Here is a 16,135-nt window from a genome sequence, read left to right as displayed (position 1 = left end):
AAGATAAACCACTAGTACTGTCAGTGGATAGTTCAAAAGATGGAATGGGAGCTGTACTACTTCAGGAAGGTGCTCCGGTGGCTTATGCATCAAAGACTCTCACGGAGACCCAGAAAAATTATGCACAAATTGAAAAAGAGGCACTGGCAATAGTGTTTGGCTGTCAGCGTTTTCACCAGTATGTGTATGGTCGGGAAATTACAGTTGAGAGTGACCATAAACCACTAGAGGCAATTTTTCAAAAGCCACTAAATAAATGCCCACTACGTCTTCAGAGATTAAGGATAATCTTACAAAATTATAATTTTAGAGTAAAATACAGACCAGGATCACAACTTGTGTTGGCTGATGCCCTTTCTCGAGCTAGCTATATGGACAGGAATTTTGATGTGATGGAATCTGATGTTGAAGCTCAAGTTAACCTTATCAATTACTGTAGCATTACTCCAAAGAAATTTGAAAAGCTTCATCATGAAACAAAAAGAGATAGAGAGTTACAGTCACTGATTAACATAATAAAGGGAGGCTGGCCAGAACAGAAAAACATGATAGATCCACTAGTCAAACCATATTGGAAGTTTCGTGAAGACCTGAGTGAAGTGAGAGGCATAGTATGTAAAGGTGAACAATTAGTTATTCCCAAGAGCATGAGAGCAGAGACAATTGATAGACTACATTATAATCACATGGGAATCAATAAAACATTATGGAGAGCAGTGGCGTGCCGTGACATTTGATGACAGGGAAGCTGTGTTTCTGTAAGAAGCCGACTTCCAGGGGCAATCAGTTAATTGCGCGTCAGTGATGGTCTAGGGCAGTGGTTCTTAACCTTTTTATACTCGCCGCCCACCAAATATTTCATAATTTTTTTGTGACCTCCATTTTTTTAATAATAATTTATATTTGTTATATTGTCTATAATAAATTGATTTTTTATTATTGCTTTATTTTTTATATAATAAATGTAAATCATATCTTTATTATTTCATTATCTATTTAAATAACATTCAAATTTCACAATTAAACATGAAAACTCATTAATTTTTAAAAAATAAAATAAGAAACATGTCGATAAATCGATCCAAAGTCAATGCTAAAACTAAACTAAAACACCCACAACTTGTCATGAAGATTTTGCATATCTTTTGCAAAAATATTTAAATTTTCAATGCCTACTATTTTTCCTAATTATTTTTAAAATTCCAAGCATTAATAGTTTCTTAAAATTGCTTTGGAATAAAAGAAGTAAATACTGCGGTGTAAATAGCATATTTGCATTTATTTCTTCTGTACTAACAAAGTTGTATGTAGGAAGAAATACAAAATAAATAAATAAAAACTAAATAGGAAAACTTTATCGTTCTTATTTCACTTTTCAATACGATATTCGGATTATACATCAATTTTCTTTTTATTATATTCTGAAGGAAATTTTGCATAATTTGGCGGCCCCCGGCAAACTTCTTATGGACCCCCAGGGGCCGCGGCCCCCTGTTAAGAATCACTGGTCTAGGGTCCATTCGTATTCATTTGTTCGATAAGCCAGTAAAAACTGTAGACTTCTCTAAATGTATTTTTAAAATCACAATTACATTCTGAATCGCTAGCCACGATATAAGGGCTAAAATTAAAAATAAATTATAAACACTTACTCGGTGAAATAAAATGTGCGGTGGATATACATACCTGGTACAATGTATTGTTCGATTGTATTAATTAATATACTTTTAAAGAAAATTATAATTAAAATATAGCTTTGTAAAGAAACCGTACATAAAAATAACATAAAATATTCTTTACTTTTTAAATCTTAAAACAATCCACTTAGTCAAATATCTTGATACGAGTAGCTAATGGATGGAACTAGTTACGGTCCAGGTAGGTGTGTAGTGAGTGTGTGCGTGCCAAATCCCGAGGGTGCCGATACCAATCGATGTCAAATGCCTCTTTTGTCGCATCACTAGTATATCTCAAGGACGCCACAGGGCTGTTGTAAATTTTAAACGTTTCTCACCGTAGCTGTAAAAATCTAACTAATTCGTTTTAATACCAGGTGTACACGGAAATCAGTTTTCCACTGTACTGAGCGAGTGATTGGTTCTGTTAAGCTTTTGTTGAAGTAAAATTCTGGCTCTTTCAACAGGGTTTTATTTATGTCCCCATTCTCTAATCTCTTAATTATTTAGTCACTTCTTAAGTAGAAATAAGTCGAAACCAGTTACTTTGTACCTGAATATCTGTAGTCTTGGGAAAACAGTGGAAAGACAAATTTTTATGACAACAGATATATAAATCGTAAATTTAAGGAAAATAAATTCTAGAGCTTTTTTTTTGTACCATTGTATGTACTGTACATTTCATTCATTAAATTTGGTTGTAAATGATGCTGCCAAAGTAACAGTTAATTTTTAACACTGTACTAGAATTGTACACGTTTTTTCTGCATCCCCTTACAGATGGGACATACTAAATCGTAATATCACCGGTTTAACATTGAAATCCGTAAGTAATATAAGATGGGAGAGCGGAATAAACGCGGAATAAATATATCAAACATTTTAATGGAGTTTTTTTAAACTCCTGTCAACTATACAGAACTATCATAAAAACGTGCCAGTAAACTCCTATCGGTTGGGTTGTTATAAATCTAGTCTAGGGTGGGCAACCCTTTTTATAACATGGGCCAGAATAAATTTTACGTTTTTTTCCGCGCCGTAGTAGTTAATTGACGCCTTCTTGTGACTCGTAATTTTTTAGTCTGCAAATATGAAATAAATAAATAAAAAGTTAATTACTACATTTATTTCTCTTATCGTTTTCGAAAATTACAAAGAATTGGAAAAATAACTATTAATTAGTTATTTTTCCAATTTAATAATCTATTAAAGATCTCGCGGGCCGGATAGAAACTTTTCGCCAGCCGTAGCTGGCCCGCGGGTTGCCCGCCGTTGGTCTAGTCTGCTCGTGATTCACATAATCGGGCGAGGGTGGCCAAATATCTAGCAGGCGGCTAACAGCCCACAACCGCTCCGGGATATAAAGTCGCGTACTCTTTATGCGTGTGTCGCTTCTACCAGCTAAACCGTGACGTTGGTGCTCTGTAAAGCGCATGCGCCAATGCCTAATCTGGCTGCTTGGAAGTTGACAGGCAGGTGGCTAACAGCCCACAACCACTCCGGGATATAAAGCTGTACTCTTTACGAGTGTGTCGCTTCTACCAGCTAAACCGGGTGAGGTTGGTGCACTGTAAACCGCATGTGCTAATGCCTATATAATCTGGCTGATTGGAGACTGACCCAGTTTCGACATTCCTTCCGCCACCGAATTATTCGAATATACAATAGCAATCTTATCGTTTTTTTCACATGTAGTATAGAAATTTGTAAAAGATACATAATGCAGTTATAATAAAATATTAATTTTAATTAATTCAAAGTACGTTAAAATATGAAAATTTATATTTTATAAAATTTAAGGGAAGGTCATTGGAAGGTGGAATCGGCGCTTCCATCGCTTCCAATGACGGCACGCCACTGACACTGATGGAGAGCAAAAGAACATGTTTTTTGGCCTTTCATGGAAAAAGAAATAATTGATGTTGTAAGGAACTGTCCAGCATGCCTAAAGTATCAAAATTCAAATCCAAAAGAAACACTTATTAACAGAGAACTTGCCACAAGACCATGGGAAATTGTCACCACTGATATCTACCATTTATTTGGTAAAGAGTATCTACTAGTAGTAGACACATTTTCACGATTCCCAGAAGTTTATTGTATGAACCAAAACACCACTCATTCCAAAATAGTTGAAACCATGAAATCAATATTTTCCAGACATGGCAAGCCAGAAGTTGTATACTCGGGTAATGATACCCAGTTTGTGAACAAACACTTCCAACAATTTCTAGAAGACTGGGAAATTACACACAAGACAAGCTCTCCACGAAACCCTCAGTCCAATGGTTTCATTGAACGGCATGTACAAACTATCAAAAAATTATTTAAAAAAGCAGTGTATGACTCAAAGGACATTTATCTGACCTTGTTGGAATACAGAAATACACCTTTAGGTCGAGGTATTCCATCCCCAGCACAACTTCTTTATGGTCGTAGGTTGCGAGGGCAAGTGCCCATGAGGAATAATCTCTTGAAACCCAGAATACTTGTAGACAAATTTAGAAAAAACCATACGCAAAGACAACAAGTACAAAAACACTATTTCGATATGAATGCTAGAGATCTAATAGCATTAAGTCCACATGACAGAGTGATGGTGCAAATTGATAAAAGAAACTGGGAGCCTGGTGAAATAATAAAAATAGACAGATATCAACCAAGGTCTTATATTGTGCGCATAGACAAAGATGGCAAATACTTCATTCGTAATTGAAGATTTTTAAGGAAGTTTGACATTAATAGATTTAGAAACATACAGAATCACTCAAATGAAGTGTTAGATCAACCAATTGAGGAGAAACAGGCTAGTGAACAAGAGGAAAACATGGAAAGCTCCAGTGGTAGAGAGGAAATGAACACAGAAAATGAGGAGTTGGAAGATCGGGAGGTGAACGGCAATGAGGCTAAGGACTTGACAACTCGAGCAGGTCGGGTGGTCCGTAGGCCATTGCGTTTTAAAGACTTTGTGTAAAAGAGGGAGATGTAATGTGTTGTATTAGAGATATTAAAATGTAAATTATTAGTGAGTCCGCCAGGTGGCGATCGTTGCTGATGCATCATGGGAACGGTACCTGAGCGCTCACTTTGATTGTAACGACAAGACAATAAACATAACACATATCAGAAAAAACAGTCTTTATTTTTCACCTGAACACACGTTACACGATATCATTGTGTTTCAGACATTCTTCTATCGTTACTTGGACCTCTAAATAATGATAGAACAATTATGAATATTAAAGGTATGATTGGATTTGTGTTGCTTATGCTTTTGAATGTTGATGTATTTAAAAATCAAAAAACTAAGTTGTTGTTTGTAAACCTGCTGATGAGGGACATACAGGTTTGAAACACAATGATATCATGTAACGTGTGTTTAGGTGAAAAATAAAAACTGTTTTTTCAGATATGCTTTCTTGAAATGCAGAACCAAGTCACCAGTATAATATGTTCTAGTAATAAAATAAGCCCTTGTAGACAAATTACATACTAAACATAAGATAAGGACACAAAGGCATATAATTGAAATCCAGCACAAATTTATTGAAATAAAAATGTTTATTACGTTTTAAATAACGTAAAATTTATTGAAATAAAAACGTCCAGATACAGAACGAATTTAAAAGATCGAATGTTTCGGTGAAAAACGTAACTCCGTTCATAATGATGTCACCACTAACGTGAAAAATTAAAAAATTAAACAACTCAAATAATTCTAGTCCCCGTGTATAAAATTACCCAACGGTAAAAAAACAAAATAAGATATGAATGGAGAGAAGCGGCTAGTGCGTAGATGTGAAATTACGTCATATCCGTTTTATGGAAAGACTTCCAGGCGGTTGCTAAGCTGTCCGAGTCTCTATGATTGATGCAGTGTTTGCTGAGGTGCGCCTTGTGTATCTCCATTTTTTCTATGTGTTTTACAGCTTGTGCTGATCTGGTAGGTTTAATGATCTCCGCCTTGTCCCAATAAACCGTCACGTCATGCTCCTTGGTGAATGCCGCCAGTACCGTACTATCAACGTTTTTATTGACTGCGTATTTATGTTTCTCGATCCTTTTTTTCAAATTCCTCATGGTAGCCCCTATGTACACAAGGTTGGAGTTGAATCTATTATCTCTCAACAGTATCGAGTAAACTCCTGTGAGGGTGTCGTATCTATATCTTTCCTTGTCATTTCTCAAAAGTCTATAAACCGTGGGATTACGTCTATAAACTATGCGGATATTCCTTTTTCTGGCCACTTTCTTAGTGACTTGGTTTAAAAACGGTATGTAATTAAGGACAATCCTTTCTTTCTGCTCATTTTTCTTTATACGTCGGCTGTGTGGCTGGTAGGTCTTAATAAGGGTATCTATCGTTTGTGTTCTGTACCCATGTTGAATCGCTATTTCGCGTATGTAATCTAACTCTCTGTATGTATCATAAATGCTAGTACAGTGCGTGTGAGCTCTCTTTATCCATGATTTAAAAGCCGTTAATTTTAGGTGTTCCGGGTCTGATGAATTCCTGGGAATGATGTAAGGTTGATAAATCGGCTTGCGGTATACTTTCGTTACTATGTGTCCCTCTCTGCATATAATCTCCAAATCAAGGAAATTAACCTGTCGCTCACTTTCCTGTTCTAGCTCCAGTGTGAGGCCATAGGAGTTATCGTTGACCAAGTTTATAAAACGGTTTATATTCTTTTTTACAAACAAGAGACAAGTCGCTCCAAAATTTATTAGACGATCACCATTTACTCTGATGTTCCAGAACAATTTTATAGATAGCTGGACCTTCCTTTTTAGGCTACTCAACTGCCTACTCTTTAAAAAGTTCCTTTAAAAAACACAGAAAAACCAATAAAGTTAAAAATCTTTAAAATTGGTATGGTAATCTTACGACATCTTCTTTAAGTCATCCTTATCCTGTCAGGATCTCGGCTCCTTTTATCCACTGAGAATTAGCGCTGTTTAATGTAGATTACGCCGATACATCCCTCTGGTGACGAATTTAAATTTAAATTTTGTTTAATTTCCGTCGGATGGATAAATATATTTTTACAAACAAGAGACAAGTCGCTCCAAAATTTATTAGACGATCACCATTTACTCTGATGTTCCAGAACAATTTTATAGACAGCTGGACCTGTGGAATTGTATGGGATTTAAATGGATTGAAAAGTAGGTTTTCTGTAGAACCAAGTGAAAATTTTCCCAGATCTGCATGTAATGAGAATGTCCAGAAAGTGTACTGTTGTTTCACTTTTTTGATCTAATTGTAGGAACAATCCATAAGGGTTATCATTGATGTTCTCCAAAAATTGTTGTAGGTCAGGCTTCTTTCTCCACATTCTGGTATACAAGAGGATCAAGTGCTGAAACTTGGAGAAAGGTGTTTTCAAGGTATTGTAACACTATGTCAATGATCTTATGTGAGCTTGTGTTATGACAATATAATCTAAATTGGAATATACAGAATTAATTTCAAAATTTTCTCGCACACCAACTTTTGAAAAATTTTGAAATTAATTCTGTATATTCCAATTTAGAATGTTGTTGACCTGAAACAGATCTTGTGCAAGATTGAAAAGGTTTGTGAAATTTTCATAAAATTATTTACTGGGATTATCAATTTTTTTTGTGTACTTGTATTTATCAATCCAGTTAACATGAAGTTAATTTTGATTAGAGTTGCATGTTATAAAGAAAGTTCCATTTCCAGAAAGTTAAAAATGTTGCTAAAAAGAAATAGTCTGGACAATATGAATCATAAGGAAGTTGTTAGTCTTACTGTGTAAATAGGAGTAACAACTTAAATTTAATTGTCTTACTGTCCTTAATCATACTTTATTTAAAAAAATTGTCTATGTGGACTTATAGGTTTAATCTATATATATAATCGAGACAAGTTGATAATAATAATAATAATAATCAGCGCAGAGCCCAAATGGTTAGGAGTTGAAAGTTGAAATTTGGTACACAGTTAGGGTACGTCATGAAAACACACACTAAGAAGGGATTTTTCAAAATTCTTCTCCACGGGGGAGAGGGACAGGATTAAAGCTTCTATATACATTATCGAGACGTGCCTAAACGGTTAAGAGTTGAAAGTTGAAATTTGGTACGCAGTTAGGGTATGTTACGAGAACGCACACTAAGAAGGGATTTTTCGAAATTTTTCCCCACGGGGGAGAGGGATAGGATTAAGTCTTAACACTTCCATCAAACAATGGAATTGTTACGTAACAATGGAAGTGTGAAGCAATAATGGAAGTGTGAAGTAATAATGGAAGTGTCAACAATGGAAGTGTTACGTAACAATGAAAATGTTAAAAGCCCAAACGGTTAAGAGTTAAAAGTTGAAATTTGGTACATAGTTACGGTACGTCACAAAAACGCACACTAAGAAGGGATTTTTTGAAATTTCTCCCCATGGGGAGAGGGACAGGATTGAGGCTTAACACTTCCATCAACAATGGAAGTGTTAAGTATCAATAGAAGTGTTAAGTAACAATGGAGAACAAGAGAAAGCGACGTGCAAGATTCACGGGCGCTGGAGGAAAAAAAAAAAAGTAATATGTTAGAACATATTTGATTTTCAAATTTAAACAGATTGATTCGGTTTTTCTCGACTTTTCTTCTTTAGAACATTCGATGAAAATCGAACGATATAATCAGAACACGTCGTGAAAATCGAACAGTATTAGAACATTCGATTTTCAAATTCGACCTTTCTTTAGAAATACTTAGTCCGTTGATGAAATTACTCTTTTTCTTTTGTGACTATAACGTAATAATCTTAATCTTCGCTATCATTACTTTTGCCCGAGCAACGCCGGGCCTACCTGCTAGTAGTCCTATAATCCTATAAGTCCACATAGACAATATTTTAAAATAAAGGAGTAACAACTTCTTCAAAATACATATTGTCCAGCTATTTAGTCTGCCTTAAAAAGAGGATCTGCATCAAATATTCCAAAATCAATAGTGCCCACTTAATTGTAGCAAAGCAAACCAGCATATTCTACTGGCTAGCACTTGATGTTGCTGTAAAACAACAAGAATTAATGGCAATACTAAAAGATTTAATTTTCTATTGGGGAGTCACTTCTAGCCAGGTGGTGAGAGATGAGGCCTCATCACCTAACCACCCCATTATGAGCTGGCCAAACCATGATGAGTAGGGAAAAAAGGCCTATTTAGTGTCCATGGGGCAGAAAAGGATAAAAATGAATTAAAACCAGGAATTCACTGATTGGTTAGAAAAATATAGTGTTAAATGTAAGAGAAGTTAATAATTATTAGCTTACAGTATAATTTAGTTTATAAAAGTTGATAAGCATCTCTTGCCTACAAGATCTACTGAGTATGTCAGATTGCCAATCATCGACATATTTTACAATTATTGACATACTGTTGTAAGGAACTGAGTCCGAACGTTATTTTTATTTTATTATTATTTCTGTTTTATTATCTTTTGTTTGGGGTTTATGTTTATTTAGGACGAAGGTTCCCCACCACTCTCTTGTTAGTAATGAAAAATGAAGCTAAAACAACTCACGGAGAAATAAGCGCCATAGGAAACATCTTGCGCACTTGCGCTGCCCGGCGGAAGTAACAGTCCGCAGAAAAAAAAATTGGAGGGGGGAGTCCCCACAATCACTAGTAGAGAAATACTTGATAAACCGTCTTAAACATCCCAGAAAATTATGATAAATATTTTGTAAACGGTTTATAAGCTTTGTCAGAAACTTTAAGCTGCCAGAAAAGAAAGTTAATGTTAGCAACTAAGTATGTAAATAAGGGGAGTAACCCAGCTCAAGTGTGACGTCACCTCACAGTATAAAACCCGTACGTTAACCGAAGAAGGAGAGGTGATTTCCAAACCAAGGTGAATTCCAAATCGAGGCGACTGTGAGAGCGAGGTAGATTCGAAAGCGAAGTATTTTCTGATAGAAGTCCAGATTGATAATTGGACGATCCAAGGTGTTAAAGAGGAGTTCGATTGACGATTTGACGATATCGAAAGGATTGAGGAAGTAGTTTCTTCGTATAGTGAGATGACGGATAGACGTTTAATTAGTAAGAGATTTTGTTCATAGTTTCTAAGTATTTGATTTGTCGAATTTCAAAGGGGAAATTAATATTAAGTCAAGCTAAGTAGCTGAGTTTATTGTCGGGTTGACTTGTTGATTTTCGTTAATAAATTTTGTTTGGATTATTGACATTTGTACGTAGTACGTTCTACTTGCTAATAAAATATATTTGAACTTTTGATCTGACTTGATATTTATCGTTATTACTACTAATTTTTCGGTGCACGCTTAAAAGCCCAGGCCTGGCAAACTAATCTTGAATCCACGTAAAGTACCCGTTAGGTTAACGGAAGTTTTACCGACCGTAATTATAGTCGGTTTCCTAAGATACTAAAATTAAGTACTTTACACTGTTGACGTATATGACAACAGTTGAAATGATTGGATTGGAATGGGAAAGTGGGTTGAGACTACTAGAACTTCATGTCTTACATATATACAATAAATGGTAAAAAGATATAGTAATATGAAGTTGATCATACTTCAAGTTACTTGTATCTATTTTATTAATTAAGGGAAGTTTTGCTAATTATAATGATATGATATTAGGGGGAGGGACTTTTACAATGATGATTCTTGATGCTGAGGGGAGAGAAGAATAAGAAATGACCAATTTTTTGATGATGTAATATATGGATGGTCCCCGAAGCTATATATGAAAAATAAGTTTTGCCAATGAAAAAAAACTGAATATTTATTACTTTATTATTATTAATTTTTATTTGGAATTCGTTTGATATTCATTATTTTGCTTATCTTAATAATTTGAAGTTTCAAACTATTTTAATAGACTAAGTATATAATTTTTCAATAGATTGAGGAAATGGCAATAGCAAGACCTCCAGGGATGGAGTTCGATCACAATTGGCCAGAGAGTGCTGAATGCTTGACATTAGATTTTGGTCCCTTTGAAACTGTTCATCGATGGAGACGTATGCCAGAATGTGATGAATTTGTTGGTGCAAGGTAAGTTAAGATTTTATAGATGTAATTATCTACTAACTTGTTACATCCAGCATTGCCCAGATTTATAAGAGAGAAATTTAAAACAAAATAAAATTATTAATTTTATGAAAATACTGTTTAAAAAGAACTTCTGCATTATTAGATGTAACAACTTGACTTTTTTCCTCTTAAAAAGATTTTTCACAGTATAACTTAGAAATGTAAAGACATATTTTTGGCATCACAAATTATATTGTCAATGTTAATTACTCTTTAATAAAAAGTAAAAATACGTTACAGATGGATACTAGTCCTATCTTCACTGCTTTTTTACTTTTTATTAAATTGTAATTCTGCCAGCCCTTTTTTCAAAGAAATATATTTTTAATTGTGTTGGGACTGTCACCTGCAGACATTTTAAACTGTTTTACATATTTGTGCAGAGGCCTCTAAAGAAAGGTTGTCTCTGCAATGGAAATAGTTGTTCCTGGTGATTGGACATGGCAAACAGTGAAGATAGGACTAGTATCCATCTGTAACGTATTTTTACTTTTTTATTAAATTGTAATTCTGCCAGTCCTTTTTACAAAAGAAAAAAAAATTAATTACTCTTTGTTTACATACTTTGAGTTGTAAGAATGGGGTCACTTTTATGATAGTTCTTCATGATTATACATAAAATCTGATATTTGTCATTATATTTTTTTATTTTTTTGATGCTTCAAGTGTGTACCTGTACACACTTGAAACTTACATTGTAAGTTAATAGTTAAAAGCCACTAAGTATTGAATAGCTATAAAGAAGCAGGTAATTTCATGTGATTATTACAGTTCCTATACTGATGTAGGAAGAAATTATTTGAGTTGTCAGATGTGTAAAACAAATACTTATCTAGTTTATTAGGGGCTGTCCATAAATTATGTAAGGTATTTTGGGGTGGGTGGGGGTCAAGGATTTCTTATGATTTCTTACTCGGGTAGGGAGGTAATAAATCTTGTCTTACGTAATATTCTTATCTTTATTTTTTAATCTCATTGAGTGGTGGAATTTTGAATTTGGCTTTAATTTGGCAGTTTCTATTAGGAATGCTTGTTGTACTAACGTCATCTCGTGTGACGTGATAGAATAATAACGCTAGCAGACTCATGCTCTACATGTTTTTTATCATGGGAAAAAGGTCGTGTGGTGGTTTCTCTCTCTCTCTCTCTCTCTCTCTTTTTTTTTTTTTATTAGAATAAGTGACCACTCCTATGGGTGTATAACACTAAGAATACATAAACCAAAATACATGATACAAAGTAAACATAAAATTAGTATTCGGCTTTAGTGAAAACTAAAATGTAAAACTAGAAATTAGAAATTATAGTCTTTTCTTCCATATATTTTGAACATAATTGTAACAAGCATCAAACAGTGGCTTCTGAACAAGCATGTCGAGTGGACATGACCACCTGAAACCAAGTGTAAAGATTTCTAATTTCAGAATAAGTCTATCTTGATCATAAATTGGACAATGATAGATTATATGGTCGACGGTGTCTAGGTTTTCTGCAGAGCAAAAGCAAGAGGCAGTTTCTGCCCAGTTATACATGCTCAGTAAGTAGTTGAGCAGTAGCAAACATTAAATCTCTAAGTGGCGATGAGAACCTACACTCAACACTAGGAAAATAAAGTCTTGTTATTCTACCAGTTTTATTGCTCAACCATTGTTGATTCCACTTTTGCATAGCATTGTCATAAATATAATTTTTAAGGCTGCTACATGAGAGAGGGATGTGAGTGTGGTCCAAGTCAGTGTCCTTTGCAGCTGACTTAGCCTCAAAGTCAGCTTTTCATTTCCTAGTATGCCAGTATGGCCAGGAACAAATATAAAAGTTATCTTATTTACAAGATTTTTAATATGGTGATTTTATTGCTATTGCAATTGGGATTTAATAGAGCTTTTAGGACAGACTGAGTATCACCGTAAATGTTGATAGACAGAGTTTTGTTTGGTAGTGAAGTGGCCCACTGAACAGTTTGGTAGACAGCATCTTCAGTTTGATACATGGAGGAATGTGGGAGCTATCTGTATCTTCTAACATATTTTGGGCAAAATATGTTGGTTTGGAGGAAGATACAGATACTTGAGCCGACATGAAGGGGGCTTAATATCTACACAGATGTAGATATTAATGTCTGCATGGTTATCTATAGAGGAAGCAGATGACACCAAATGTACCCCAAGGATAACCTTGTTTACAGGGTGATGATCAGAGTGACGATCTAATGAAGTTCTAGTGACGTTGTTTCCCAAACTCTGTCTTGTTGAGTTGGGTTTCGTGTGTATCACAATTTGATAATTGATTCAGGTTTGATGGAAAGTACACCTCCACACTCAATTCAGAGAATATTTACAGTTTATTTACAAAACAAAATACATAGAATGTACAAGTTCAACAACATAATATATACAGGATAACAAAGTGTGGTGTCTCACGTATTGGATTGGCTTCCAAACTATTAAACTCTAGAGAGGCCTCAGTCAGCTTGTGGAGTTGGCTCAACTGTACGATCAGTCCAGTCTTCGTACTAACTCATCCCTGAGATGTTTACCAAAGGAGAACACTCTGTATGCTCAGTGGGCTTCCCAAGTGCCTGAGACTACCGTGTACCAGTCTCTTGCCCTTCTCTCCTCCCTCTCCCATTTGCTCCACTATTTAAGGATTTTTTGGACGGAAAACTTCCGACCAATCACAAACCATTCTTTTGTGAACGGCTTACACTCAGGTTTGCTGTTATCCGACAAGAGTGGAGCTTACATTATTGTCCGCCACTTGTTTATGTTTATTAGTTTTTTTTATATGGCAAGCAGTCTATCATCTGACCACAGGTGGATCCAATTGACAAAGTCGGTGCTTCCGTTGTTTTCCCTCTGTTTACAAGTCAGCACCTTACAAGTGGTATATTACCTGACCGCAGGTGGGTCCAATTGACAAGGTCACGCTTTTTTTGTTCCCTCTCTGCTAAAAGGCAAATACTTTACAATCAGAGATAGTAGAGTAATTGTAATGTGGTAGCATATGAACAGCCGTAGGAGTAGAGACCGTTGTTGAGCCTTGATGTTTGTAGTTCTGATGTAGTAGTTTAGAACCTTTCTACAATACATAGTGGCAAAGGAAGGAGCACTATTAGTATCAAAGAGGCATTAGTAGAAACAGTTCTGCAGCACTTTGAAATTCCGATGGCAAACTGTCTTTGAAGAGAGAATAATTTATTTGCTACTGAATTTTTACTAGTTACATGATCCCAGCTAGAGGCCACGTAAAGTAGAATTGGTTGTATTGCCCCATTATATAGAGTTTTATAAGCTTTATGATTTAGTTCCCCGGTGCACCTAGCACATTTTAGCAGCATGTAGTTTATTTTCTTGGCCTTAGCCAAGATGTAATCAATATGATAATGGATGTGGTTTCTCTCTATTCTCTCTCGTTTTATTTTGTATGAAGTTTCTGTTTACACGTGCACTAGCTAGTCGATATGTCAAAGTTTTTTGCGTCCTTTTGTGAAAATTAAAATTAATATAAAACTGAATATTATGATGTTGATTAATGATTATAATAATAAAAAGATTGTTAATAATTAAAAAATAAAGTTTTTAAAATAAATTGCTCATTTGAATTCATTAAATTTTTATATTTTTAAATTAGTTCACATAGTCTTTTATAAATAATAGTACATATTAATTAACTAATTAATAATTTATATATTATATATTTTGGACCTAAGGCTTTTAGGGTTTTGTAAAAAAATTTTTTTGTTAAAATCTTTCTATAAAATCATGCCTAAATATTACATAAGATAGGGAAGGGAAGGGGGATCAAAGAAAATATTATGGTTTCTTACACAGGGGTGGGTGGGGTCTAGAATGGCCAAAATCACCCTTATGTAATTTATGGACGGAGTAATTTGTCTCAGAAAATTACAGTGTTGTTTGAAAATAGTTTATCTTTATGACCCTACTTGGCCTTAAGTCATAAGAGCTTCTGTAGGTGTTTTTGGTGTAATTGGTACACCTGCTCTTTCAGTTTTATGACTCGAGCATTGATGTCTTCTAGTAGTTTTGGGTATTTTGCAAAACTTGTATTTTCCAGATTTATAAGTTTACATCACATCCAAATGGCAGCTTAAGTTTATAAATAGACATTGGATATATTTGAATTTTTTTGCATATAAGCAAGAAATTTAATGTTTCTTTAGTCCTAGTTAGGATTAGGGTAAGGCACAAACCTATGACCAACTACCTGTGTTTAGTAGTTTTATCCATTTTGCTACTGATGGACCAAGTTGAGTACTTCAGATAAAAAGCATATCAGATATATTAAGTTTTATGAGTTTTGGAAAGTATATAACACTGTACAAACAGTAAAAAAATTTGTAATGTGTGAGGAAGATGCTCATACACTTCGAATACGTCAAAAATTCTGTGAATGTGGTTTAAAAGTTCTGTTCAGGAAATTTTGAACTAAAGGATACAAAATGTACAGGGTGTCCAAAAGCTGTTGACAAAAAAAAATTGCCAAACATACCAATAATAAAGCAAAAAAAAGCACTGAAAACATATGAGCATATTAAAAATCAAGGATGAAAAATTTTTAGAAAATATACAATATTGAAGATTGAATATATTTTGACCTGGATTTTTAATCTTTATTTGCAAAGAAACTTTTACAAATATCCAATATCGCAGGAGCTTTTAAACAATTTATATAAGTATAAATGGAGAAGAGCCTATGACTCTGCTAGTGTTAATTGTATTATGGTGATTGTGAATGGATGTTCAAAAGACTTCAAAAATTCTTTTTATATTTAGTCTTCAATAGTGTACAGTTTTTATAGCTATTTTATCTTAAATTTTTAATCTTTCTAACACCTATTTCTAGTACCAAATTATTTAAAATTTAATTATTAGTAGTAGCAGAAAAATAGCCCAATGCATTATGGCAATCAGTTAGTTTTGATTAATAACATTGGGTTTTCAGATGTTTCTATATGCTAATTTAAATTATTTAATTAAATATAAACTTTAAATTACAGCTTTTCTTATATAACATACTGGAAATACAATAATACTCTTTTATACAAAGAGCACAAACAACAATATTAAATTCTAATCAGGCTTTAGCCCTAGTTAGGGTTATGAGCATTTTACAGTATCTATTAGCTGGCATCACTAAATGGTAAACATCACCAAACAACACCAGGGTGAAGACAACAATATACCTTGAACCTAGTGTTGCCACCTTTTCAAAATTGCTGACCCAGATGACAGGTTTGTTCCAACACAAGTCTCTGACTGGTTTGATTTTGAAATCGTAGGAGGCATGCGTGATGTCATTTTACCATGCCAAGAATAACATGCATATCAGTTGTAAACAAGTTGGGGACTT

At 34.4% G+C, this 16,135-nt stretch overlaps 2 protein-coding genes across 2 annotated transcripts in view; both read left to right on the top strand.

Annotated features, from left to right (window-relative positions):
- The window catches only part of LOC136983516 (uncharacterized), a 345,314-nt gene that overhangs the window by 169,735 nt on the left and 159,444 nt on the right, over positions 1 to 16,135 (top strand). The gene's annotated exons all lie outside the window — the stretch shown is intronic.
- Lztr1 (Leucine zipper like transcription regulator 1) overlaps positions 1 to 16,135 on the top strand; it is a 64,760-nt gene that overhangs the window by 8,713 nt on the left and 39,912 nt on the right. Inside the window, exon 2 of the mRNA XM_067280268.1 lies at positions 10,575 to 10,726. Within this exon, the coding sequence (XP_067136369.1) occupies positions 10,584 to 10,726 (143 nt within the window). The 5' untranslated portion in view covers positions 10,575 to 10,583. The remainder of the gene's footprint in view (positions 1 to 10,574; positions 10,727 to 16,135) is intronic.

The sequence above is a fragment of the Centruroides vittatus genome, unplaced genomic scaffold, assembly GCF_030686945.1.
Source record: "Centruroides vittatus isolate TY-2023 unplaced genomic scaffold, ASM3068694v2 contig_882, whole genome shotgun sequence".
Classification (NCBI taxonomy): Eukaryota; Metazoa; Arthropoda; class Arachnida; order Scorpiones; family Buthidae; genus Centruroides; species Centruroides vittatus.
Note: the sequence above shows the minus strand (reverse complement) of the source record. Positions and strands in the feature narration are given on the sequence as shown.